The 26,982-nt window shown below is 37.5% G+C and overlaps 1 protein-coding gene across 2 annotated transcripts in view; it reads left to right on the forward strand.

The window, feature by feature from the left end:
• The window catches only part of CCAP-R (Crustacean cardioactive peptide receptor), a 40,843-nt gene that overhangs the window by 10,596 nt on the left and 3,265 nt on the right, over positions 1-26,982 (forward strand). For both annotated transcript variants that reach the window (XM_002053429.4, XM_032436801.2), the window contains exon 2: positions 7,571-8,014. In XM_002053429.4, coding sequence (XP_002053465.1) covers positions 7,625-8,014 — 390 coding nt within the window. In that variant the 5' untranslated portion in view covers positions 7,571-7,624. The remainder of the gene's footprint in view (positions 1-7,570; positions 8,015-26,982) is intronic.

The raw sequence follows: 26,982 nt of genomic DNA on the forward strand, positions 1-26,982 counted from the left end.
AAAACGTCGCCAGGTTCGTTGACCAGCCACAGAAAAGGCAAGAGCAGCAGCAACAGCTACATCTCAACCTACACCAGCACCACGAAAATCAACAGCAACAGCAGCGGCAGCCGCTTCAACAGCCACTGGAGGCAGCCTCAACAGTTTTTTGATTAATTAACGCGCGACGGCCCTTTAGGCCCGGCCGCAGGGGTGAGTCAGGTTCTTGGTCTGGGCTTGGCAAAACCGCAAATGCATGAACTGAACATTCGTCAAGTGATGCTCTTTTAGCTATTTAGCTTTATATCATTTTATTAGTTTTAGTGAAAACGCTCACTACTAACTGAGACGACTGATAAAAGTGCGCAATGCTTATATGATAGACAATATAAAAAAAAATCTTAAAGGAACTGTTAAAACGAATAAATTGAAGCAGATTATATACAAATTTTTAAGTAAAATAATGTTATTTAATTGAGAAACCCGAGCTAAAATGTTTGGGAAGCTGGCTCAATATAATGTTAAAATTTTTCAGGAATGAAACAGATATATCAGATTCTTTTATTGCTTTAATAAATAACAATTTAAACTTATGTTTTATTTCTAATAGCTGTTTTCTCTAAACTTTGTCGACGTTGATTCGCAGCGGCCAATTCAACTCGACTGAGTTGTGGTTGTGGCATTTGCTATTTGCTGTATTTGTGTCTAATTAAGTCAAGTTCAAAATTATACTTAAGATGAAAACGCGACGCGGGCAAACTGTGTGCACCGCATAAATTAAATATGCGAGTAAATTTAGTATTGTCTGTCTAACAGTCCATTTGTGTCTGTCTGCCCAACTGTCTATCTGTCAACTCATTCATCTGTCTGCCTATTTGCCTGAATTTAGGTTGGATTGGCTTCTGGAATCTTTGAACAGTGGTTTAACTCGCGGCATTAGTTTCATGAACACCACACACTGCCGACCAGATTATTAATCAAATTATAGAATTATTGCATATTTTAAAATGCGGAATAATTTTGAGGTAATTTAATAAAAATAGGTTAATCCCTCGGTTCGAGGGTTAGATAACACTAAGATGGCTTTAACTGTAGCTTGCCAGAGGAGGAGAATTTATTATAACACAACTCATTCGCACAGAGTAACAATTAGGTGCAGTACACACCATGAATATACATAAATAATATTAATAACTTTTCGCCTGGCTAATTAATGCCAGCCTCTGTTACCCCTGGCCGATTACGTTTGCGCCTTGTTCGTACAGTCAAGTATTTGCTGAAAGCAGCATAATTTATTTATAATTGACTTAATAGTCTTGGGTAAATTGGGCGTGGTCAGGCAGCATCCGGTTACGTTCAACATTAATTCATTCAGTCGTTTATTCATTCCCATGAATTTAATTATTTCGCTTAATTTATGCCTTTGTTTTCGCTACCTCGTTCAGGTGCGAATCGTTTTAATGTAAACATTCAATAAAAGGCGCTTAAGTACCACACCAACGCACTTGAGTGCCAGCAATGCATAACAGTTTTCCTGTTCCCAGTTTGAACTGTTTTTTGATCCTTGTTTTAGTCCGCATACATTGGCATTGGGTCTGTGGGTGGCCACTTGGCAGGCGCTTCTGCCGGCATTTAAAGTGCTCAAGTAAAGTCCATTTAATGCGCAAATAAAGCAGGCATGTCTGTGCATAGCTCAAGGCATTATTTAAGTATCAATTTACACGAGCTTGTCATTCAAATTTCAGCACATATCGCGCATACGCACTGTGTGCCACTTGGCCTCGAGCCACACACATGTTGCTTTGGTAAAAAATAGCATTAGCTGTTGACATTTTGACAGACAGACCCCGATAAGCACGTAAATATAAAATGGGCAAATGTACTATGTGGGGTTGTGTGTATGTGCATAGTCGAAAATTAATAATAAAATAAATAACTAGGCAGTCGCATGGCTTTATCAATTGCTTGCTGTTATTTTGTTTTTGTTTTTGGTTTTATCGAGCAAGATTTAAATACAGCTAAGCATGTGGAATTGAGCAGCAGCGCCCATTTAAATGCCGCCCACACGTCTGTCTAGGCAACACGTCGTATACACATTTTTCTTTTCTTTTATTTTGTTGCGCTTACTTTTGGTCTTTGGTACAGTTGCTAAATAAAGTGCTGTCAGCTTATAAAGCAAAATCGTGTATTTTGCTGTTACCAAGCTGGCTAAGTGTCAGCCAGCTCAGGCACGAGTAAGCCAAACTTTTTCTAGCGAAGTCATAATCATAATGTCTGGCAATTGATAAGAGCGCAAACTTTAAATTTACCGCTGGATGCTACTGTAAACCTAATCTCATGGCAAATATTTCGATGCTATTTGGTTTACATATTTGAGTATATTTGTATAACTTTTGGCAAATGGTCACAGCCGGAGCTACACACACGCATTCCAAGTTTGTGTGTGTATGTGCCAGACATGGACGTACCCTTGCCGGCGTCTACTGTGGCTTCATTGTTTCTCAAACTGTTTTACAGGTGCTACAAATTTGAATATAAATGCACAAGCACCTGTGTGTAATAATAATATAAAATGCCATTCAATGCCGCTCCTCGACAGACGCGTCGGTATTTTGGCCACTGGGGACACCAAACGAAGCACAGACCAGGACGAAGATGTTGCAAAAGTTTCCAAAGAGCGGGAAACCTGCAAGTTTTAAATTTCGTTGCGCCTCCTATTTGGTATGTTAATATCTGAGAATAGAATAAAGTGTTTGTCAGGCAAATACTTGAGATACTATTTGGAGTTAGTTAACAATAACATAAGCCCATATGACTAAAAGTGTGCTATACAAAATTAATCCAAGTAAGCTGTAGATTTTGTTGTTAGCTCCTTTACTTCTTAGTTTCAATATACCCTTTTGTGCTTGGCTTAGAGCGTATAAATACATTTCATTTGCTGTTACCATCGAGACAGCAAAATGGGCTGACTTTAGCCATAGGCAAGGCATTTAAGTGAATACATACCAAACATTTACCAAAGGCTTTGTTTCGAATTACGTGCGACTATTTCTGTCTGTCATTTAGATTTAAAATTAGTGGCTACTTAACATGCACGACAGTCCCATTAACAGGCTGTAGACCAGACTAATTTTGTCTGGCATTTTCCATGAGACCATTTGCCATTAAGGGACTTGATATTAAGTAATTGAAAATCAGCTTTAAACTAAACCGATTGATTAGGAATAATTGAAAGCAGCATTTCGCAAAATTGTGTAATTTCAAAACCATTTTCAGTTTGATTGGTAAGGTGATAAGAGGACTATTGTTTTTCAAAGGCTCGTTCACACTTTTCACATCTTGTGGCGCTATCAAGTGTAGCTCAATCGCGTCATCCGAATTAGATTCACAGGCAAGTTGTTTTGTAGTTTTATGAAATATGACGTTGTGATTGAGTTGAATTTCCTTAAACCATTAAAATCAATTTGAAGCAACGTAAGCGCTGTTATATTTTTAAAGCATTTAAGATTTGGTTTTTTTTTTACTTTTTAAAATCTTCTACCATTATCCAATACTTGTATCCTTACTTAAATCAGTGGCATGATGTGACTTTAAAAGCTTTTAAGTGACTTAATATTTTTGTCTACCAGATTGAATGCATGTCTGGCAAAAAAGACAGAGTCAAGTTAGAAATGTCATCTTATAAGTAGATATGGATTTTTTCTTTTGTTTGACTGTCAGCTAGTTCAAATATGAGAAGAAAAAAAAACAAAAAACTGTTGCAGTTAGTATGTTCATTTTTGTGGAAACACTTGCAAGTCTCCATGGCTTACTCGACTGCCAATTATCCTTTATGTGGCAAGCACACGTCACGCTCCATAAAATTGAAATGAAATACTAAATTTGTGTCGTTACTGTGCTGATTGCCATGAACTGCAATTGCACATATGAAGCAAAAGTCTAAGGGGGCAAAAAGGAGATCTCGCAATGACCCCAACCATAAACATAACACAAGCAGCACAAAGCAACGCATAAGTTAAAAAAATAGGAAAACAATACAACAACAGATACAACGTGGACAAACTGCTGACCCAATAAAGTTTCTGCCGCTGCTAGTATTTTTGCAGTAAAATCAATTTTTCATTTCGTGGCAGCCTGGCGTCGCCACGCCGTGTCCTGCGATTGCTCGACAATTGTGACTGAACGCGTTAAAGCCAAGCGCTGCAGCAGACAACGTAATGGCTTATATGTAATGGCGGTCACAATCAAAAGCGAAAACAAAACAAAACATAAATATGCTGCAAGTGGCAGTAAAGTCATGTGTAAGTGGCAGCAGCAGCTGCTGCATTCGGTTTTTATGACACATACGCAACGTTGCACAAAGTTACAGATAAAGTTGTCGCAACTGACAAAGGCAAAATCATCTGCTTTTAAAACTGTAAGATAGTCAAATTGCCAAATTGTTGGATTTGTGTGGCATACGCCTGCAGTGATGACACACTCGACCATTTGTCTCCCCTTCTATATATATATTTTTTAAAGCTGTTCATTTGCTGCTGAAGGCATCAAAACAGCTTGAATAAAAGGCTCCTGCTTTCATTTAAGCGCTTTTTGCACCGATTTATCCCATCAAAGTAAATGCTGATAGCGCCAGTTGAAGCAACAACACTCGACAAGAAGTAAGCCAACGTCAGTGCCAGAAAGTAAAACCAAGCAAAAAAGTGTCACAGCACAGAAATTTGGCATCTTATTGTCTGAAGCTGTCTGCATATTGGCTGACAGCTTAGTCAAAATATGTCAATCAAATTGAGCCAAAGCGCATAGCAAAACAAAAAAAAAATAAATGCTCAATGGCGGCTTGGCACCAACTCGTGTCGAGGCCATGAATAGCAGCTTTGACTGATATTTCATATATTTTGCATGCAAATTAAATGCGCATTAACACAAACAGCAGCAACAACAATAGCCTTAAACTTAAATGCTAAACTGATTATGCAAAGTCCAAATGGGTTGAGACGATTATTTCTTTGAAGGGATTTGCTAGATTTACATATGCATATAGCAACTACTTTTAAAGAAATATATAGTCTGCAGATTTGCATAGGCAATTTGGAAAGAAGACACAAAAAAATGTACTTTCAAATACTGAAACAGATAAAATCTATTTTATAATAAATGGAAGTCAACCAATGAAAATTATGAAATATAAAATAATATACAAAAACTAAAAACTATATAAAAATTAAAACTGTGGTAATAAAATAATCCTTTAATATTCATGGCATATGGTTGCTTCCCCTATTTAAATATATTTACCCTTGCAGGTTTTTACTTACTGAGTATTTAATTAGGAATACAAACATTAAAAACTAAGCAAACAAGAATTTGTATATTTACCAGTGTGATTGTATTAGTTTAAGTTGCAACTAACTGTCATTAGTTTATATAACTTGTAAAGGAACTATAAATAGAATATTCTTCCAAATAACTGAAAACACACAAAGGCAATCGAAAAATGGAACGAAAATAAAGCATTCTCAGCGCAAAGCCGCTTAACCACAAAAAGGCATTAAGTTAAACTTGCAACAACAAAATATGTTCTCTTTCAGGCAGGAAAAACTTTGCGCAATGTCACAATTTTTCATAAATAAACGCAAACGTTGCGTATACGCAATATATCATATTTTTATACACATTTAAAAAGCTGCACTTCAAAGCGTTAGCACTTAAGTGACACTTCAGTAGCACATTTCTAGTAATTATTTTATGCAATGCACTACCCGCCAGCTGTATTGTCAGCACCCACAAAGGCGCCACGTTACGGGGAGCGGGCTTGCAGAGCAAAAAACGAGTTGGTTGGCATATATGAAACATAAAACAGACGCTGCAAAGCATTTGTTGGCCATGTGCCAAATGAAACTATGCGCTTGTAAAATGCAATAAAAAATTACACATTTATAAGCATCGAAAGTGGCGACATGTAGCCACGCCTTAAACGCCTTTAGGCGGCATCCACTCGACTAAATTGAATGTGTCCAAGTGGAATCAGGCAAGCCAGATAGCCCACACAGGCACGCAACATACACACTTGAGCTATACGTGTGCTAATAAATCATTGCCAAAATAGTTGCGTGCCCGCATTAGTGGACCGCTTACCTGGCCACAAACTTTGTTTGCGTTTTTAATATAATTTATTTGGCAAATTCATTCACGTTTCAGCAGCCTGTGGCCAATAAGTTGACATCTTGTAGCGATTTTAATTTTAAGTCTCGTGTCAAAGGTCACACCAGACAGTTAAGAACACACACACACGAGAGCCAGGGGAGACAGACAGCCAGTCAGACGCACAGCCACATATGCATGCACATAAGTTTTAAGGCCACACTAAGAGTTCAGAGGTCCTTTTGTTGGCCTGCACAGACGTGCGTGCTGCCACGACATTGCCATTGTTGGCAACAATCTAATTGTTAAAGTTATTGTTATCAGCTATGAACAATCCAACAATCAGTTGCATGTCCGCTGGGGTCAAGACTTGCATATGTTAAATTCAATTAGTAACATGCTCATAATCTCCTTGGATACGTGATATTTTTACTCAATGAGCACACTAACCGTACTTATGCGTTCTTATGATATGTATGAAGAGTGCCGCTAATGCGGCTATAATAACTCTTCTTTACAACTTTGCGTTGATACGTTTCTAAATAATTGATTGAGAAGTATTAAATACGAACATCTTTATGACTAGGTGAATACAATACTAAAATTTTTATAAGCATGCATTATACAACACGGTGTGCAACATTGAGTTCGATAACTAATGATGTCGAGTAGGGAGAATTTTTGTAGCTTTATTTTTATCTTACTGTTCATTATATTCTTTAGTTTTAGTTTAATTGCAATATTAGAAATATTAGAGAGATTAGACTAAATGGCAAAAAAAAAATTGCCCTAAATTATATAAAGTCCGCAAGAAATTAATGGACGCATGCAAATATTTATGTTTAATATTTATTTATCTTTAATTGATAATAATATTTTTATTCTACTATATGTGACATTATAACAGAAATAAGTCAAATTTGAATTACAAAAAATATATTTTATACATTAAAAAGTTTTCTTCCATATCTTTGCGCTTTGCCCAGCTTTGAAAGATTTACATAGAATTAGGGAGCGACTTTTTTTTTATTCATACCCTTATCATTTTTTAGCGCCAAAGTTTGCCACCTACAAAAGTCGCATACGGCGCCACATTAATAACAAGCTTCAGTACGCGACCTGAGCTGAAATTAATCCACCTAAACAGGCAAATATACAAAATTCGTAAACACGCATACACACACACACACATATGACATGTAGCGGCTGGTGCGAAAACCCAGTTCCAAACAATATACCAATCCCAGTCCATAGACAAGAGCCTTGTCACCCGTGAGACGGGTTTTTGGCCAAGAGTGCTTAAAGCGTTTATTATGCAGCAGCTGTGGGTTTATGAATGGTTTTTAAATACCAGAGCTTAACAGGTCTTATGGCACAGCAATCGTCATTGAACTTAACGTGTTTTATGTGCAATGTGATTATATTAATGTATTTTCAATTTTCATTGCAGCTACAGTTTGTTAAATATGACTCACACCTAAGGTACGACTCACACACGGGCGGCATGTTGCATCTGAGGCTTTTCGATAGCTCGCTCTATTATACGCTGGCCTCCGTGTCGTCGGGCATGCTGCCACCACCCCAGGCGTCCAATGGCAGCCAGTTGACGTTGACTGGCGCAGCAGCCGGCATTGCGCCAGCGGAGTCTACAGTTAATCTGACATATTTTACACCTGCGATCTCACACGTGATGCTGGCGCCGACGCCAACGACTGCTAGTGCAGCCCAGACGACAGAAGCAGCAACAACAACAACAGCAACACCAACAACAGCATCAACAACAACGCCAGGCAGCGATTTTGAGGCGGCGGCAGCGACAGCGGCATCAGGCGACAACTTAACGTCGCCATATGCGGGTGAATTGGACAACTTGAATTCTTTCTACTTTTATGAGGTGGGTACCCAAAGTATAAAAAAAAAACTCCTGCTTGTCATTGTCTTCTCAGGCAGCACATCTGCGCGGAGCTTATTCAACTAATTTATGCATTGAAACCGATACAGCTCTCCAAATTCATTTTATATAAACTTTTTCCATTGACTTCAATTGATTTTATAAAATTACATTTCGTGGGTGAATCGCAACAGTTGTCTGGGTGAAGTTAAGTTAAGTTGACTGCCACTCACAATATATTTTGTTAAAATTTAATAAATTGTCTATATAATTGTTTACATTTCATATTGTATATTGGAAAGATAGATATATGTCAAATACTTGATACTGCAACATAATTCCGTTTTTGTTATTATTTATAGTCCTTTATAAAATCGTTATTTTTTGATAATGCCCCTAATAACAAAATGTATTCTACAAAGCTTTCACAGAAAATGTTTTAAAACTTTTGTTTTAGTGTTAGGTGCCCTTAACATCGTTTTAGATTATCGATTGTTACGGCAGGATTAGTTTTGTAAACGTTTTTAAAAATCTTGCATACATGAGTAATTGGAATTTGATAGCTTTTCTCAAAAATGGTGTTCTAAGTGAAATTTACTTTCCATACGACCCTCGCGAACACAATGCATGTGAACGACTTGCGTTACAAACTGCAAAGTTTATTTTTTTATTCGCATGCCGCAAAATCAAACAGACGACAATGGCAGACAAAATTCCTGCTGCTGGGGTCACTGTCGGCAGCTGTTGTCATGTTTTTGGTAAAAATTTGAATTTGCGCAAGCTGAAAATGAGCGACACGAAGCTCACTTTGCCACAAAATGACAACGAACAATAATAAGGCAAATGTTTGGCAAATGTCATTTGTTTCGCAGCTGCAAATTAGAATTGAAATTGGGGTAGAAAGTTGTGTGGCGCACTTTAAGTTAATTTGCATGCCAGGCGCCTGGCTTATCAATTGGGCAATCAATCAGCGGTCGCAAGTCGTGACAACAACTTCGATTAAACTAAACTTCCGTTTTTTGGATTGAGGCGGCCATAAAAATGGAAGCAGCCTCTCCAAGTGTGGCACGCACCCAAAGTGTAATGAAATCTCTATACGCTCCATCGTATAAATCACGCCAACGAACAGCCATTGTTAAAACGGAAATAGCCTTAAACCCAAGGCAGCCCCTCGTGCTTTAGAGTCGCGCAGATGCCGCTGTAGCCAAGCTAAAGCGCGTCAATCGCTCAAAGTGCTTGTGCGTGTGTGTGTTTCGGTGTTTGCCATAAATTTGGATCTATTTAAATGAGCACCACCCAAAGAAAGCAGTCAAATTCACACACAGACCCGCAGACAACATATGGCCAGCAAAAAGTAAAGTTAGACCCTCTCCATAGCCCCGCATCCGCCTGGCCAACAATGACAAAGTTATAAAAAAAAATCAAAGAAGGCCCAGACTACAAATGCCAACAGCTTATTGATTTGAGTGATAGTTTTTATGTGCCACCAATAAGAGTATCCTTGTAAAAGGACCGCAAGGGTAAGCATATAATTTATCTTCATCTCAACTCAACGCGCATCGAACGAACTTCAAGTTGGTTTTTTGCAATAGATTTTTCATATTTATGGCATATTGCGTACATTTGACTCTGAAACTGATTTTTAGGCAACATTTACTTATAGCCTTTTATTGGTTTAGGCAAAACAAGCAAACGATTATTCGGCTATGATTTCTAATGTATAATATATATTTGTTTGAATATAAGGAAGAATTTTCTTTGATTTCTACTGAGTAGAATAAAAGACAGAAGCTAAAAATAACAATCTAAAAATAAGTATGTCCTTTATCAGTGATCCAGACTAAATAAAACACGAAAAAGTACAACGAATGGTCATAATAATATTAAATTCCCAGACATCCAAGCAACAGCAAATTAGCTGCTTGACAATTCTGAACTGCAGAACAAAAGGATAACAAAATTGTTGGTAAACAGGGTTTAGTGAATGAGTAGTATTTACATGGCCCGGCTTAGCTTAAGAGTTACACTTATTTGTAATTTAAAAAGCTTAAGTGTGCCTCCTGCTCGACCAATGCTAAAAAATGTTTTATAAAAGGGATTTATTTTATATTTGCACCGGCCCCAAATACATTTAATGATTGACTTAAATAATGTATAGAAGCTGAAATAGAGATACGTGAGAGACCAACATTAGATTTGAGTGGTTAAGAATTTGAATTTTTTTCTATTCGATTATATTCTTGTCTAATATTATATTCTTCTAAGAAAGTCAAAGGTAAATCACATGTCAATTTGATTAACCCAATATTAAGACCATTATAAGCTTACATTTAATTTATATATATGCAATGATATTCGAACGGAGTAAAAGAAATGTTTTGTATATTCATAAATGATCCAAAGTAAATTAAATGTTGATAAAATCAACCCAATAATCTATGTATAATCATAGTATATAGATTCTATTAAAGCACGTCAACAAGTCCATTCTAACACGCTGGTATACACACATTGGCAAGGCCCTGGGGGCTAATCTTGGCACATTGAGCTGTTGATGGCTCTGACACAGATATGCCAATTACAACTGCATCACACTCTCTACACGGCGCCCAAAAGGTTAGACAAAGTCAAATGTGGGAGCTCAAGCCAAATCTGCGAGCAACTGCTAACCATGGCCAGCTGGAATGGACTGCAATGCTGTTCATATAAACGTATCTTTTTGTATCCGAAAACAAACCAGGAGCTTTAACCATGTGTGGCTATTACTCTGGGTGTTGGTATGGGCAACAATTTCATTTGATGTGCATGACTTCTGGCTGACTTCTTTGCTAACTTCTGGATTTTTCCACTGGCTTGCTAAGGTTCCATCACAAACACACACGCACACACACCCGATTAGCCTGGAGCAAAAAGAAAACATTGCGCAATTTTATATTTGCTTGCAGGAAAAATCGAAGCATATTATGCAGCGGCATACGCAGCTACTCGTAGTGTTTGAGAGCTGAGCACTTGGCCAGTACATGTCCAGGCAATTTGCTTGAAATGTGTGCGAGCCTGGCTCGTGCCCACTATGCACACATACACTTGCCTATTAGCTACTAGTATGAGCATGCATGGCTTTAAAATTTAATTTTGCCAATGGGCCTTTGTTTCGGGCGGCGCCTATCTAGTAAATCAGCAGACGAAAATTGCCGCTGGCCAAGAGTTTTGGCCAGATAATCACACGTGCGAGTCGCGCTAATGACCCTGCCAGTCGTTACTCAATGTTCCATGGGCCTGCTGAGTCTTCTGCGTTGCCTGGCGTCTCAAGGACTCGAAGCACTTGTTTTTCATGCTCCACATTTATTTTTAGCTTGGCCATCTACGACGTCATATTGTGCTATATGTACTTATAATATACAAACACATAATAGCTACAACAATAGCGGCCTTTGGCTAATATGGCCATCAAAAGCCAGCATTAATTGAGCCTTTGTCGGGCATCGCGTAAGGAATCTTTGAAAATTCAACAAATGTTTACCCGATAATAATCCAATAGCAGGCGTTGCCCGTAGTCTTCGGGCTGTATATAGGAAATTGAAGCTTCTTAGTTTGAAAATTTGCATCTGTAAAATTTGTCAAGTAAATGGAAACACATTATATTTCAAATTTCTTTTTGTCATGGTTTTTTCAAAGATGAATTCTGCACTTAAGGTGAAAACTTTGATTGGTTTATTTAATTCACATGACTTTTGTGTAAGATCGATATTATACGTTCTGGCAATTTTAGAGTGTAAGTTTCGAGAAAACATCATTTGTATTTGTAGTTAGTCTATGTCTTAAATATCTGATCCTATATACAGCTTTTGCATTGATATTCCCTGGTGTGGGCTGCTTTCAGAGTTCTGTTAATATAGCATCAAAAATTGCCTTAAGCTTATTTGCCAAGCAAAATTAACCAAGTGTGATGAGCAGAACAGCAAAAGCCACTGTAAAATATATATATATAAGAATTAAATATGTTTGTGTACATGTACCTACTTGATGTATATATGCATCTTCAACATTTATCACGTGTCTCGACGACGTCGCTGCGTCTGAAGGTTAAACGCTTAGCGGTCACAAAGCGGCATCATTAACCGAGGGCTGCGAGTTGTCGGCTTGTTGCTGGGATGTTGACTCCCCTTTTAACAATTTAATTTGCCACAAGTCGGCAATGTGGTGGCAGTGGGCAGCGGTAATTGCGATTACAACGCTAAGCGGCATGTGAGCTTACATTTTGCGCAAGGACAGCAGACAGGCAGGCGTCCTAGACGAGTAACGAGAGAGTTCGCTGTCATTCGGGTTGTTTATTGTGCAGGGCTTGAAGTATTTGTCCGGCACTGGGACCAGTAAATAAACATATGTTTATATGTTGGGCAAGGGCGTGGCAATAATTACAGTTGCAGTGCTTTAACACAAATTAAAGCATATTCCAAGTAACAGCAACAGACGTGCATAGTTGGACTCAATTGCATTCAGGCCAACGCCATTGTTGACAAAATAAAATTGCCACAAGGACAACGAGCTCTCGAGTGGCCCAGGCTTAGCGCTGAGAACTGAGAATGTGGCCCATGGGATGAACTGGTGAACGGAAAGATGAGCTAACAACATTATATGCTCTTAGCCACGTTAAGAAATGGACGCAGCAGCAATTTTATTAAGAATACCACACAACGTGCAACGTCCTAAAGTCTTCGGAACGTCGCAACATTACAGGCCGCAGGGTTTAGTCCGCCATAAAATACATTTTGACAAGAGTTTTATCTGGCACGTCGCCTGTGCCAAGCTCTCCGTGTGTGTGGGAGGGCGATTTATAAGGCTTAGGATTTGTTGCCATCAAGATCTAGTCGTGTCCAGCTCAGCTCGTCAATTGAGCTGCCGCAGAGCGTGCTCTCGATTATTCCGCTATGATTGTTATTGTCGACCGGGACCTTTTGAAATATTATTATTATTTACTTTCTCTATGTCACTGCACTTCCGTGTCACTTACGTGTCCAGCCTGAGGTGTGCTTTAATGTTGCCTTTTGATGGGTTTTCAATGTTTATAGACTTTTCAGCTCCTCTGACTTCTGGCAGCTCATTAAATGTGCATCAAGGCCGACATTCTCTAGCTCAATTCTCATACACCATATTTTCTTCGGTTCAATGTTCTAAGTCGTAAGACGACTGCCTCCATCATTTATTTGACACTTTTTTTAGCAAGGGTGTGCGCTCATACTTCAGATTTGCAAGTGTCACTTTATAAAGAAAATCAATAAGGCATTTCTTTGGCTAATTGCAATAATTTAGCCCTTGAGCGTGGCATCTATCAGCCTGCTTGCCCCCTTTATACCTAGAGGATATATTGTTAAACTTTACGACAGACAAACAACAACAATAACTTCAAGAATGAGCGAAAGTGTTAATTTCACAAATATATTCTCATGGCTTTAGTCTTGACTGCTTGGATTGGGGGAAAATGGCTATTAAAGTTAATTGTTGGTTTATTTGTCACGCTTGAACTTTGAACCCTATGTTTTCTTATGGCTAATGTGCACAATTAAAAGGGGTCGCAAACTTTGCCAACAACCCCCGAGGTTTGATTAAAGCTCCAATTGATTGTGTGTAACAAGCTGTGACACGGCTAGAAACATAATAAATTCTTTGGGCGGACCAAATAAATTCTAGGCGGCTGTAAATTAAAATAACTAGATTAATTATATGTACAGGCTATTTTAGTGGTGTTCACTTAAAGAGCAATAAATTTATTCCAGATATCATTAGACAGCACATCTATAATCGTAGCATTTAAGAACGTACTTTAATTGATGAGTATTTCATGTTAAGGCGACATTTAAAAATACTTTAACTAACTTCCTTCGTGGTGCAGCGAAGACGTTGGGTTTGGGAAAGCATATACGGATTTATATATATACAAGAAAGTTAAATATTCTTGGTATGTATAATACCGGACGTTTGTGTCTTTTAAAATCACTCACTACATTTCCAACCTTTTCTAATGACAGAAGAATTTAATTATATCCCTAAGACTCAAAATACATACTCTACTTTATAGGGATATGTGGGTAAACTTGTTGTAAGCTCTGGTGACATCGTAAAAAGAAATGCTGGATTTGAATAGTTTTAAATATATCATCAAACAGCCGGATAAAACTAAAGCATTTTTCCCATCTCAATGCAGCCGACACTTTAAAGTGTGTTTTAATATAAAGTCCCAACCAAAATTCATTCTAATTTATGTTTGATGACATTATAGCTACATTCTGATATTTATAAATACGTATGGCTTGAATGTTTCCAAAGAAATTTCTCATTGAATTGGGTTGAGTTATATTGAATGCTTAAATAGAACGCTGGATATCTAAGTCTCAAACATGCACAGCCAATTCATTTCACTTGAGAGTAAGTAAGTAAATTTAGACTTATATTTCATTGAAACTCTAGCTTAAATTCAAGATCTTAAAGGTGCAGTATAAAAATGGCACACCCAACGCATATGAAAACATTTTTTTCCATTCCCATTAAAAACGAATCGATATATCTTTCGCACTCCAAATACTAGAATTGTTGTTACAGCTCTACGCATACTTTAACGAGAGTGTATTATGTTTCTTTAGCCGGAGCTAAGAACGCGGCAAGAAGTGTAGCATACACAAAGGCGCAACTTTATTCATTGAAAGTCAAAAGTTAATATACTTTATGTGCACACACATAGATATATATTTTATAACGAAACGCGCAAGAAACTTGTAGTTTATATAAGTTGGAAATATTCAATTGCAGCTCAACGGAATTTCTAGCTGTTAGATAATGCTAGAGACGCTTGTTGAGCACTTGATTAAGGATTAAAAAGAAAGCAAATGGAAATCAGTTGCTCAATCAGTTTAAGCAATTTGCCAAGCAAGCTGGCGCTTAATAGCGCTAAGTAGCAACCTATAAAAAATCACATAAAAGGCAAACAAGTAAACAAATTAAAGGAAAATACATAATACGAAAATACGTTAGCTTTTTATTGTCTAGCAATAAAAACGTTGTGCAATCTGTAAAGAAACTTTTCGGGCAACTTTTCAGTTTGAAGTAAATCATGTGGCCCAGCTCTATAAATAATCAGGGGTCTGTCCACGACAAGCGCCGACCACGCCCCAGTCGTGTCTGCACATAATTTGTGGAATAAAATAATCGAACATGGCCAAATTGAAACAAAATTAAATTGCTATAAATCAACTTGGCGTTAATAGCGTTTCACTGATAACCATTAAGTAGGCGTCGTCATGGGCTTCCAAGAAGCTACAGAGCGGCAAATAAACAAAAGGACGAACACACACACACAGACACACACACATACGCAGAAACAAGCATATGTGTGCACATGTCAGGATGTTCGTTTGCCTTGAGATTGGGATGTTTTCTTTTTGTTTTCTGGCTCACGCTATTTGTATTTTCTTTTTAACGCCTAATTGATTTGTATTTTGCATGCTCGCCTGGGAGGCACTGCATGGCCAATGCTGGTGGAGAGTGTGGTAGCTGCCACGTACATTGAATTCACAATTGTTTTGACATCGGCTCCGTGTTGTTATTGTGAGCATTTTGGAGTGTTCAATGAAGCGCAAGCTATGCCTGAAGGCGTATCTGATGTCCTGTGTGTTGACATATGTACTCGTATCGTATGATTATTGATATTTGTATTTAGAAAAGGGAACTGTTGTAGGAATAACAAGAACAAAATAAATTGGATCGGGGGCAATAATTAAATATGCTTACAAAATGCTAGAAATTAAAGATATTGTGCAGTAAATATTTTTATTATACTTTATTCTAATAGAAAGTGAGGTGTGTAGCAACTGTTAAACATAAATTAATCGTTAGTATTCTTATTTCTGCATTCTTCGATCTTTCATTGTTTTAATAAAAAACATAAAGCGAAGATGTTCCAATTTAATTTATAATTATATAAAACCAATGCAAAATAATATTTAATAACGAATATTATACTTACGCATGTAAGTATATTTAATACAGTCTTTTATTAACATTTTATTCCTTATATGTTCAAATTTTATGGTTATTCAACCAAACTCACAATAATTTAATGTATCCACACACAAAAAGAGTAATACAAATTTGAGCCAAAGGCGGTATCGCAAATAACAAGCGTGTCCTTGTGATATTTTCATTATTTGTAATCATTGCGGAAGTTGTCCTAATAAATGATGACACAGGGCGACATTTGCGCATTGTGCTCTAAGCGGACCCAACAATAAGCCGTGACGATAAGAGCTCGCATAGAACAATAAAGCTGTATGCGCTTCGACATCCTGTCACACCACACACACACACACACACACACACACACACACATAAATACATATTTATATTATATCAACTCACTAAACAGTAGCAAAAGAGGAAGTTTCATAAAAATCAAATTTAATTTTATTTCATAAGGACAACTCACTAAACAGTAGTAAAAGAAGAAATTATATGAGAATCAAATTTCATTTCATTTTATACTCACATTATGTGGCAAGAAGCAAAACACAAAAAACGAATATGTTGCACAAAAACTGTGAGGAAATAAAAGAAAAAACTGAGCAACAATTGCACGTGGTAGCATTGACAATTTGCATGCATAAGCAGCGACAGCGTCGACTGAGCTGACAGGCAATAAATTTTGCATAGCCCGAGTCAATTACAGTTTTACAGCCATTCGGTGCGGTTCTGTTGCGTATGAGCAGCAGAGCACAGGCAGAAGTTGAACTCAACAAAACTGTACTACAAGTTTTGCCGGAAACGGAAATGCGCGCACACACGCACATCCCCAGCGCAGTCGCCTGCTGTTTTGTCTAGGTGCATGCAGCTGTAAGAAACTTACAAGCCAAACGAAACCAAAAACAAAAACAAAAATAAATATGTGTGAGGCTGAAGATAGAAAAACTACAGACGCAACCCAGGAGCACTTAAAAAATCGTAAAAAAAAAAATTTAAAATGACAGCAGAAACGCGAGCGCAAGTTGTAAATTATGTAAATGGCAAAAGCGTTGAAATCCGCGCCTAAGGACCACCAGCCCAGATAATTGCAGCAAGATGTGGAGTGCACTAAAAATAAGTAAAACCATACTGCAGGCAAACTGGCACGAAAAAATTGTATATAAAAGAGGGCAGCCAGAACGTGGCCGAAACATTCATCCCACTTTGGCGGCAATTGTGCTTGCGCGTAATGCGCTTAATGAGAATATGCAAAGGCGAGAGCGAACAGCGAGTTTATTCTCAACAAAACTTAAAACACAAGCAAACCAAGGCAAACAACTTCAACCCGGCTATGATCTTCAAGTGCGAGCCGAGCAAAAAACCGTCGAAAGCGGACAGCCCGAGGAGCAGTTCGAGTGCCTAGGAACTAGGTCAGCTTCAGCGGGTTGACGACACTCCAAAGTATGCAACGAATTGCGGACGCTTTAAATAAAATTAAATTAAATGACTTGGACAATTTTCATGATGATGAATTGTGTTTTTATTATGCGACACTTTGGAGTTAATGAAGCTTTTAAGAAATTTAAATATTCTTAGAATATTCGTGTCAAGCATAATAGCTAATTCGTTTTATAATCACAACAACGGATTGCTGCAGTATAAAAAATATTAAAGCAATTCGTTAAAAATTAACAAAGGATTAGAGGCAAATTCCTAAATTTCAACTCAAATAATTGCAGTATTTCTAAAAATATTTATTTATTTTAAGAATTTGAGGCTTAGATCTTTAAATATTTGGCAACTACCAAATACTTGTTAAGCTGTTCAGCGCAGTATAATTAAATTTGTAAGAAAGAAGTTTTCATAAACAAATATTTCGTTCGCTTCTGAACTTATTACGTTCAAAGCTTTTACTTGAAGTTTGCAATATTATCGCCTGCATCCATCAAAGCAGACAACTTAATCTACAAGAGTTTTCAATTTATTTACAGCATCTTAATTACAGCCGTCCATTCATAAAAGTGTTGTTTACCGAACACCAACAACGATTTCAGGCACGCCAATCTTGCAATCAAGTGGCTAGAAAAATTCATTACGAAATTCGCTGAATATTTAGCTGGTCGTGAGTTGCATGCCGAGTGATGCCGTTTTTGTTTCCGACACCTAGTCAAGTGCCACCTCCCACGCCAGCAGCTACATGAAAGTGACGGAAGCACATGCCAAAAAAAAAAAAAATAATATGGAACAATCAAACAAAAATGCAACAAATGGGGCAAGTAGTAGGTAAATGTGAGGAGTGGGAGAGCCGGTGACGTTGGCATCATTTATACGATTCCAATAAAAGTGGCACAAACATCCCCTTTTGCCAAACCGAGAGCTCATTGCCATTGTCAGCTATATTGGCCCGGAGGTGGATTTTTATGAGACAGATGAAGAGTGGCGGAAAAATCTGTCAGCCAAGTTCTACGCTGTGTGCTCATGTTGAACTTTATTAATGCCGAAACGTATATGGGCAACTTATGATGCATCTGTGTTACGTTTGTGGTTTTCCTCTATTTTCGGTTTTAAGTTTTTCCTTTCTCAATTTCTATTTTCAGCTGCTTTCAACGTAGCATTTGTCATTTGCCACATAGTTTACTTTAATGGCATGCTGCTAGTCGCGCAAAGAAATAGAAACTTAAGAGCAGAATGCTGCTAGCGCGTGTAAAAGTCGCGTACGCCTCGACTCAATGTACGTGAGCAATGTCAACTTTACCCGATGCACACACACACACACACAACTAGACACAATGTCGCTCTGTGTATGTGTATGTGTGTTTGAGTGCATAAATGATTAAGTGCGTGCTTACATTTGGCTTGCACAGCACGTACAGTCCATGCATTTTTGCCTTTGACACAAAGCCCTTTATAATGCCCGCCCATACAATCCAACCCACACACACACATATACAGACAGAACTGCAATTTAAGACATTTACCATTGCATTTGATTCCCATTTGCCATTTTATAAAATACTGTGTTTCAATCAAGCGTATGCATTGTAATTAGAGGACTTGTGGTTTCATTTTCAATTTACAGCATTCAATGATGCGTATACGTAATATTTTCTTACAAAGGATATGCATATTATCAATTTTATTAAGTGCTGTGATTTGTCACTGTAACAGTCACTTAAAAAGCTTTCAATAATAAATGATTTAGGTGTTTATAAACAGGGAATTTTTTATGCTCTTCGGAATAAATATATTTTATTATTCATTTCTGTACGTCTTGATAATATGTTAATTGTGGTTGAACAAGCTACTATCTACGTTTAGATATTTATTTTCCTTAAATGCTTGTATTATCCTAAGTATTATGTTTCAGAGAATCACAATCACATAAAACATATACAGCTAGATTTATCAGGATGTCATAATGTGTTTCAGAAAAGCACAAGAACATAACCCTATTTAAATTTAACTTAATAAGATTTGGTAGAAACTCTTGTAATACCGCCTACAGAATCACAGTATGATTATAGCATTTAATTTATTTTCGTAAATACCTGCGTCAGATTTAAGTTGTAATACAATCCTAGCATTGGAGTCAAACTCTTGACAGGTCCCTCTTTTGGGACCGAGTTAAAAATATTCGGCCCACGTCCACTATCGGCCCCAAGAGCTACAGATCACAATTCACAAAATAACATTTTTTGTTCGCGCTTGATTCGACTGATTAGTTTGAAAGTCCCTGCCATATTGTAACAGTCATAGATTCACTAACCCCACTACGAATCGAGCTATTTTCCACTTGTTTTCAGGTTTAAAAAATTTCAGCGAAATTAATTTACAGAAGACAAGAAAGAAACTGATATTTATACTCTATGCAGAACGTTCAAACTGTAGCAAAAGTTTTTTCTCAGCTATACAAATTTAATTATAGTTTGAATATTAAAGTTCTTAACTAAGTCATTAGTAGGCAGCCCAACAAAGTGCCAACAATAAAAAATATATTTTAAGTACCTAAATTCCAGGAAATCAACTTTTTACCTAAAACTATCAAGGCCAAAAGTCAACACGTAGCCAATCCCTCAGCGTCCACAAAACCGCAACATTTGCATAACACGAACAGGCAATACACTTTTCATTTACACACCAGATTACTTGTACTGACAGACAGAAAGGGCAAGCGGGGCACCATTTGCGAGTGGTTTCCTTTAAATAGAATCAAAGTCAGCCGCCAAGTGGCGCCCATTGCAGCTATACGGAGCGTGGCGCAGCTGCACACCCGTAAACATTAAAACCAACAAAATCAGAAATAACAACTCGGGCGTCTAGTTTTAGTTGCGACCAGGGCCACTTGACTGCCTCCGCTGGCAGAGAAGTGCATTGCCTGCCGTTTGCCGTCTGCCCGTCTGGCCGTTTGCCCGTCTATCCGACTATCTGTTTTTCTAACTTTTCAACTTGTCCGAGCTGTTTCCTTATAAAGCTGCTGCATTTCCGCTAGAGTTCGTAGTTTCCGTTTTTGTTGCTCTGTGTACGTGTGCGTATGCGTGTATGTGCGTGTGAATCTCTGTCTCCTTTACTGTGTATATTCTGTGTATTTACAGGCTTCTTGTTGTTCTCTATGCTGTTCATCCTTTGACAACTGCCAGCTGAGGAATTTCAAATTAAGAAAGAGTTTATTTTTCTGCGGATAGCCGTACAATTTTTCTTCGCATAGCTTCGACTCTTCGCCGTCTAGGTAGCTCAAGTTAAGTCTTTGGTGGCATTCACATTCGATGTCCTTTGGTTAATCACAAGGTGCTGCTGTGGCGCCAGACAGTAATTAAATTTGTTAGTTTGCCAAGCTAAAATGCCAGTGACAGCCTTAAGAGAATGAGTACTTCAATACATTTTGTTTTTTTTTTTTCGCTTCTGGCAGCTTTAAGCAAACTGTTGTACACTTAAAACTGTTACGCTCAACTTTTTGCTTGTTGCCGAAAGTTGTCCAATAGTTTTCTGCAGGAAGTTGCCAGTCAGTAAGATAAGAAACTGGTGTTGGCGTCTAATGATATTTGGGCTATCAAGCCACAAAAGTTTCAGTTTTAAAGGCAAGCCCAGCATAACAAACTGCTCATGAGGCTATATTATAATAAGGAATGAACGGAAATATACATTGACTAACATGTGGTGGTAAAAATATAATTAAAATAGTTTAAAAACAATATATTGCGCTAAGCGCCATTATAAAACTTAAGTGACACATATCTTGAAAATGGGAAAAAAGGATATAATGTTTAATGGGCGGATTTGCGACTCGGTATAGTCTTGAGCAGCACAACAAGCTAGGTCGATCCAGCCATGCCCGTCTTATGAAAGTTTCATAAGAATCAAACTCTAATTTCCGATGCTACTCAAGAGTTCAGTGTATCTTGTAGTTGGACAGTCCCACCAGGAGTACTCTTGTTTTTTTACATCCTGTTGTCAACTAAATGTGTAAATTGATGCATTGCATGCAACAACTTAACAACAATTTTATGGTTTTTTAGACAATTTGCCTTAAATTATCTTTTCGTTCGTCATTCAGTTTTGGCGGACAAATTGACACGAATAGGTTATTAGCCCATGTAACATAAGCTTCATTGTTTGAATTAGTTTTATCTTCTATTGGCCAGAAAATACTAAATTTCATTTGCAAATCTTTCGTATTCAACATATTTCTTGCAGTCGTACTATCTACATTGGCGTAGAAATATAATTCAATTGCCCTTACGTACTCATCAACTTGTTTTGCCATCATCCATTTGAGTCACATGTCACCCAAGCCTGCAAGCAACTTCAGTAACTGCTGACCATACGCAAAGACACATAAAACAAGCGGCAACTAAATCGGATGTCATGCTCAGTTCATTTGGCAGAGATATACTCTATATTTATGTAGCATTAGTAGGGTGTCTGCTGCTTATGTGTTAATTAGCACTGGCCAGCCGCAGCTAACCTAACTCAAAGTCAAATGGCAAGAAAAAAATATTCAAATTTATGCTTGACTTGACTTGTGCCCACAGGATGGCTACACATGGCCATGACTACCAGGACCAGGCTCCAACCATCCTACATGCTGTTGTTATTTATGCAAATTACTGAAGCACACACTGAAAAACATATATGAGCAACCACACACGCAAATGTTCGGCCGTAACTTTGGCAAAAACCTTACACCATGCAACCGCCCCCACTTTTGGGTGTAATTTGTTTTGCATAGTTCTAGGCGCGTGTCACTATTTATTGTTTACTCGATGTCTGCTATACGAATACAGCAAAAACATAGAAACTGCGCCTTTGTTTTAGCATTGTCTGGTCAATCCAGTGTTTTGCCTGTGTGTAAGTTATGTTTATTCTGCAGTTATTTTTGGCAAATTTAATTTGGCCTTTTCATGTTATTTAAGGCGTAGCTCTGCCTTTTCGGTCTCTTAATTTATGAATGCGCATTTCAGCACAGAGACAACATTTAGCACTGATGTCTGATGTCGTTTACTTCTTTTACAGCCATACAATGGTGTTTCTTGTAAATTTTTATTTTTGCATGCCACTTAGATTTATGCTTGGTTCATTTGATTAATGTTTTGCGGTTGGGCTGGGGAATTTACGACTCGCTGCCATAAAATTCTAATTTTTGCTTATAAATTTATTGATGTGTTTTTGCGGTCAGTTGGCAAAGCTGGTCAGGGCTATTTTGTAAATAAATTTTAAAAATGCATTTCTTATTTGAATGCTAAGAATGGCATTAAAAATAAATTTTGTCTACAAATATAAACAACGAAGTACATAAAAATATAAGAAAATATAAAGTACTTTAAACAGGCCTGCAAACTCATTTCCATATCCACCCAGGTTTTTATTCGATGCTTGCTTTAAATTCCCATAATTCCCATTTCGCATGGTATGATATATGCAATGCTTGGGGTTACCTTTGTTAAGAGTCTCGGACTCCCTTAAAAGTTTCTTATTTTGAACCAAAATAATTTTGGAAAATAATATGGTTCGATTAGTTTATTGCCTGCCTTTTTTGAGGCTTATAGTTAGGTTTGGCTCATAGCAAGAAATAAAATGCAAATGAAAATCCGGCTTGGCGCAAAACATGCAAACATGGCTTGACATAACATTTTTTTCATATATTACTTTTTTTATAAAATATTAGTGTCCTTTTATTATCCACTTTAAGTTCCACATTTAAGAAGCTTTTTCCCAACATTGACAGCACATAATCCGATTTCTGCAGCTTTTTATAAGTCAATAGTTCACAAGCCAGCCCTATGGGCTAATATGCTATTTTGTCGGCACTTGGCCTTCTTTGGCTTTATCATTGGCCACAAGCCCATCACAGTAGCCGCAGCATCTGTGACCAGCAAACTAACCAAAATTATGTTAGCCAAAATTATGGTCATTTTTCACATTTCTCTACTCGCTCCACTCTTTCTATTCATTTGCTAGCTCGTGCCGGTTACGCACTCAGCTGTCAAAAGTGCCGCTCAACAGTTTGTCAAGTAAACAAACACAACAAAACATACAAGCAAGCACAGCTCGCATCTCGCTCGAACCCACGGCTAATGTTCGTGGTAAATGGGGGAAGGGGGACGCTTTATTAATTTCAATTTGTGTCAACATCAACGCCAAATATGCGCAGCCAGTGAGCCAAGCAAAATGATTTAAGCCAGCTGATGACAAAATGTTCGCCATTAGGCGAATTAAAGCGCACTTTTTTGGGTGCTATGGCAAACATCAGTCATGTGGCCAGCCACCGGCAGCCCCCGAGCCAGTCGACAAATACAGTCCTAGGGCTGGCTTTTGTGGATTTGGTTGAAGCGTAGTTCATAAAACTCAACGACTGGCCATTGCTGTCCGAATAACAACCATTAAAACAATGATTGATGCGCACGGCTTGACCCAAATGCATGTTTTTATACCTACTTAACAGATACGCTGCCATTTCTATCGCATCTCGTATTTGTCACAAAGTGTGTATATATACGTGGAGATGTGTGCGTGCGGACAATATGCGGTTGCTTAAATATTAAACAGCATTCTACACCATACACCAAACACGCGTTGAGTTCATTGAACTTTGCTGTAAGCCAAGAAGCTGCTATTTTGCGACATCATTTTGCTTATTATCTGACCATTCTCGCTAGCTTAGCACGCTGCGTATACGTAATATTCCATTTAATTTCACTTTATGCTACGTTTTTCCCGCTTTCAGCACTTTACTCTCGAGCACAATGTAATCGGTATTAATGAAAAGTGCAATAAAAGTAAACACACAAAACGGACGGTCCAAACTAGAGGGAAATTAGTTGTAAAAGTTGAAGTAGATCCTCATAGATATCAATGAAGATGTCAGAAAAATGTTGTAAAAGCTTTGTGAAAAAAGAAGTTTGAAACTTATTTATTAAATAATGGTGAAAATTGCTAAACGCTTCTTCTTAGCGTAATTTAGGACTGACTTAATGCATATAACTTTCAATTAAGAAAATGTACAAATTATATTTAAAATTGTTCTGTAAATCAACTATTAGTTTTCATTAAAAACACATTTAATTAAAAATTGCACACAATTTGGGCGCATTATGAGAATAGCTCAAACAACCTCTTTGCATTTAAATTAATTTATTTACCAAAAATATTTCAATTCTCTTGAATTTCAAGCAAGCATTGTTATAAAATATACTTGGAATATATAAAACCTTGCATATTAATTGTGATATATGATTTTAAGAAAACTATAATTGAAGTGAGTTTGTGGAAGTTGATTATCTTTAACCAACAATGTTTGTGAAATTTTAAAAAAGCATTAAAAAAATAAACGTAAATGATTTTATTAAAATTCATCCGCCCAGTTGCGTTGCAGAGCATATGCCACAACCTCGCTTAACCACTTGTGAGCCCACTGCAAATATTCCGTTTCAACGCTTTTCGCAATCCTTGTGGACTTGGCTACAGCTGCTGATTTATAAGCAAAGCAGCTGCAGCTGCTGCAGTAGTTTCAGAATTTTTGCTTTTATTGTTGTAATTGTATTGCAGTTAAATGAAATTAACTTGCCATTGCCAGTGTTTTGTGGCCACACATTTGTCTTGCTACTGCACTTGGAGATATGCAGCTACTAAAATTTGTCAGGGTTACTTTAAGCTCAAAGCCGCAGCGGAAAGTCGCATAAAGCTCACATAAAGTCACACCACTGAAAGCCCTAAACAAGTGACTGCCACCATTTTGCTTTCCTATGCGGCACTTAAGAGCGCCACAATGCCACTACAGCCGCGGGCTAAACTGAGCCCTTTGTTATTGCTGGCACACTTAATAGTCAGACATAATAGTTGCGGCGCCAGACAAAGTTGTGCAACAGGTGGCACCTTTTCTTAGCATTGCAGCTTGCAACTTGCTCCATTACCCTTTTGGCAAAATTGCCTTTTAATAAGGACTTACGGTTGCCCAAGCGGACGTTGGTGTGGTCTTATCAGCCGCCTGTTAAGCAGTTCGCCTTTGGGCTACTTCCTAAACTCCTTTGGCTCTAAATTAAATTTCGCACTTTTATTGCTGCCAACAAAAGGGCAATTTCCTTAAGGTGCAAAGGGAAATTGAAAAAGGCATAATGACTTGCTGCCACAAAAAGCAAATGCAAAAAATAAAAAATAAAAATAAATAAAAAGGGCAATACACACACAAACACACACAACCAGAAAAGGCTGATCATTAAAAAAGGCTTACAACGTGCCGTTTATTACATTTTTTATGGCACACAAAAAAAAGCTTGAGTGAAATATTACTTAAATATAATTTTACAAATAAGTTCCGGAAAACCATTTCAACATTCAACGATTTCAAAGGAAATCATATTTTGAAAAAGTCTATGTTGATTACCTATTGACTATTAAATGCAAAACACAATGATTTATGCAGACCGTTTATCTACTTTATGAACAATTATTTTCTTTATTTATAAAAGATACTCCGAACTGGTGTTACATATGGAAAGTTTTTACTTTTCTACCTAGCGAAATTAGGAATAAATAAATTTCTAGAACACGTATATATTTACAATATATATACATGTTTATATTTACAAACTCGCCGCAAAATCCCGAAGCTCTTAACACTTTAAAAATATTTCGCCAAAAATCGTCAGCACAAAAAAAAAGTGAACAAAATGTGGAAAAAAAAGCCAAAAAATAAAAAGCACAAGCGCTGAATGAACGTCAAACGGCCAAAGTTCCAAACAAATTTTTTCCTGAGTTTTCTTTTTATTTTGTGACGCGGCTTAAGTATAGAAATTGTCAAAGTCATCCAAGAAAACTTGCAGCAAAATGCGCAAATACTTCGTGATACAAAGCCAAAGGCTTTAAAAAATGGTCCAGTCATTGATGCTTAACTCAAAAGAAAACGGAAGGATACTCAAACCACTTGGTTAGAGCACTTGCTTCCGTGGCTTGATAGCCAAAAGCCCAAAAGTGTAAGAAAAAATTTAAAGCTTGCCTTAAAAACACGTTGGCCACATTTAAAAATAAACACAAAGCGGTCAACTTATGAAAGAAAAAACAGGCAGCATATCCATATACTTTTATAAATATCGTAAATGTAAAGAGAAAAATGAGCTAAAATAGCAGAGCTGTCTGGCCGTGTCTGCTCATTTCGCGTTTTGGCTGATTTATTTGGCAATTTGCGCAACATGATCAACTGCCAGCCAGGCAAAAGGCGACTTAGAATCTCGGTGAGGCAAACAGTTGCCCAAATATATATATATTTTCTCGGCGGCCGCACAAAAAAAAGTCAAGGAACAATAACATTTGCAGCAAAAACTTATGGCACAGGCTCAGGCGCCTTCAGTCTGCTGGCAGGCTGTAAAAATCAACTGTCAAGACTGTCAAGTTGCTGGTGGCAAGTTCTCATTTAGTGCGTGCTGCTGAACCCAGCCTGAAGCCAAAATACAAATTAACTACCTTGATATAGGGTTATCTGCTATAGACAT

This window comes from Drosophila virilis, chromosome 2, assembly GCF_030788295.1.
Source record: "Drosophila virilis strain 15010-1051.87 chromosome 2, Dvir_AGI_RSII-ME, whole genome shotgun sequence".
Taxonomy (NCBI): domain Eukaryota; kingdom Metazoa; phylum Arthropoda; class Insecta; order Diptera; family Drosophilidae; genus Drosophila; species Drosophila virilis.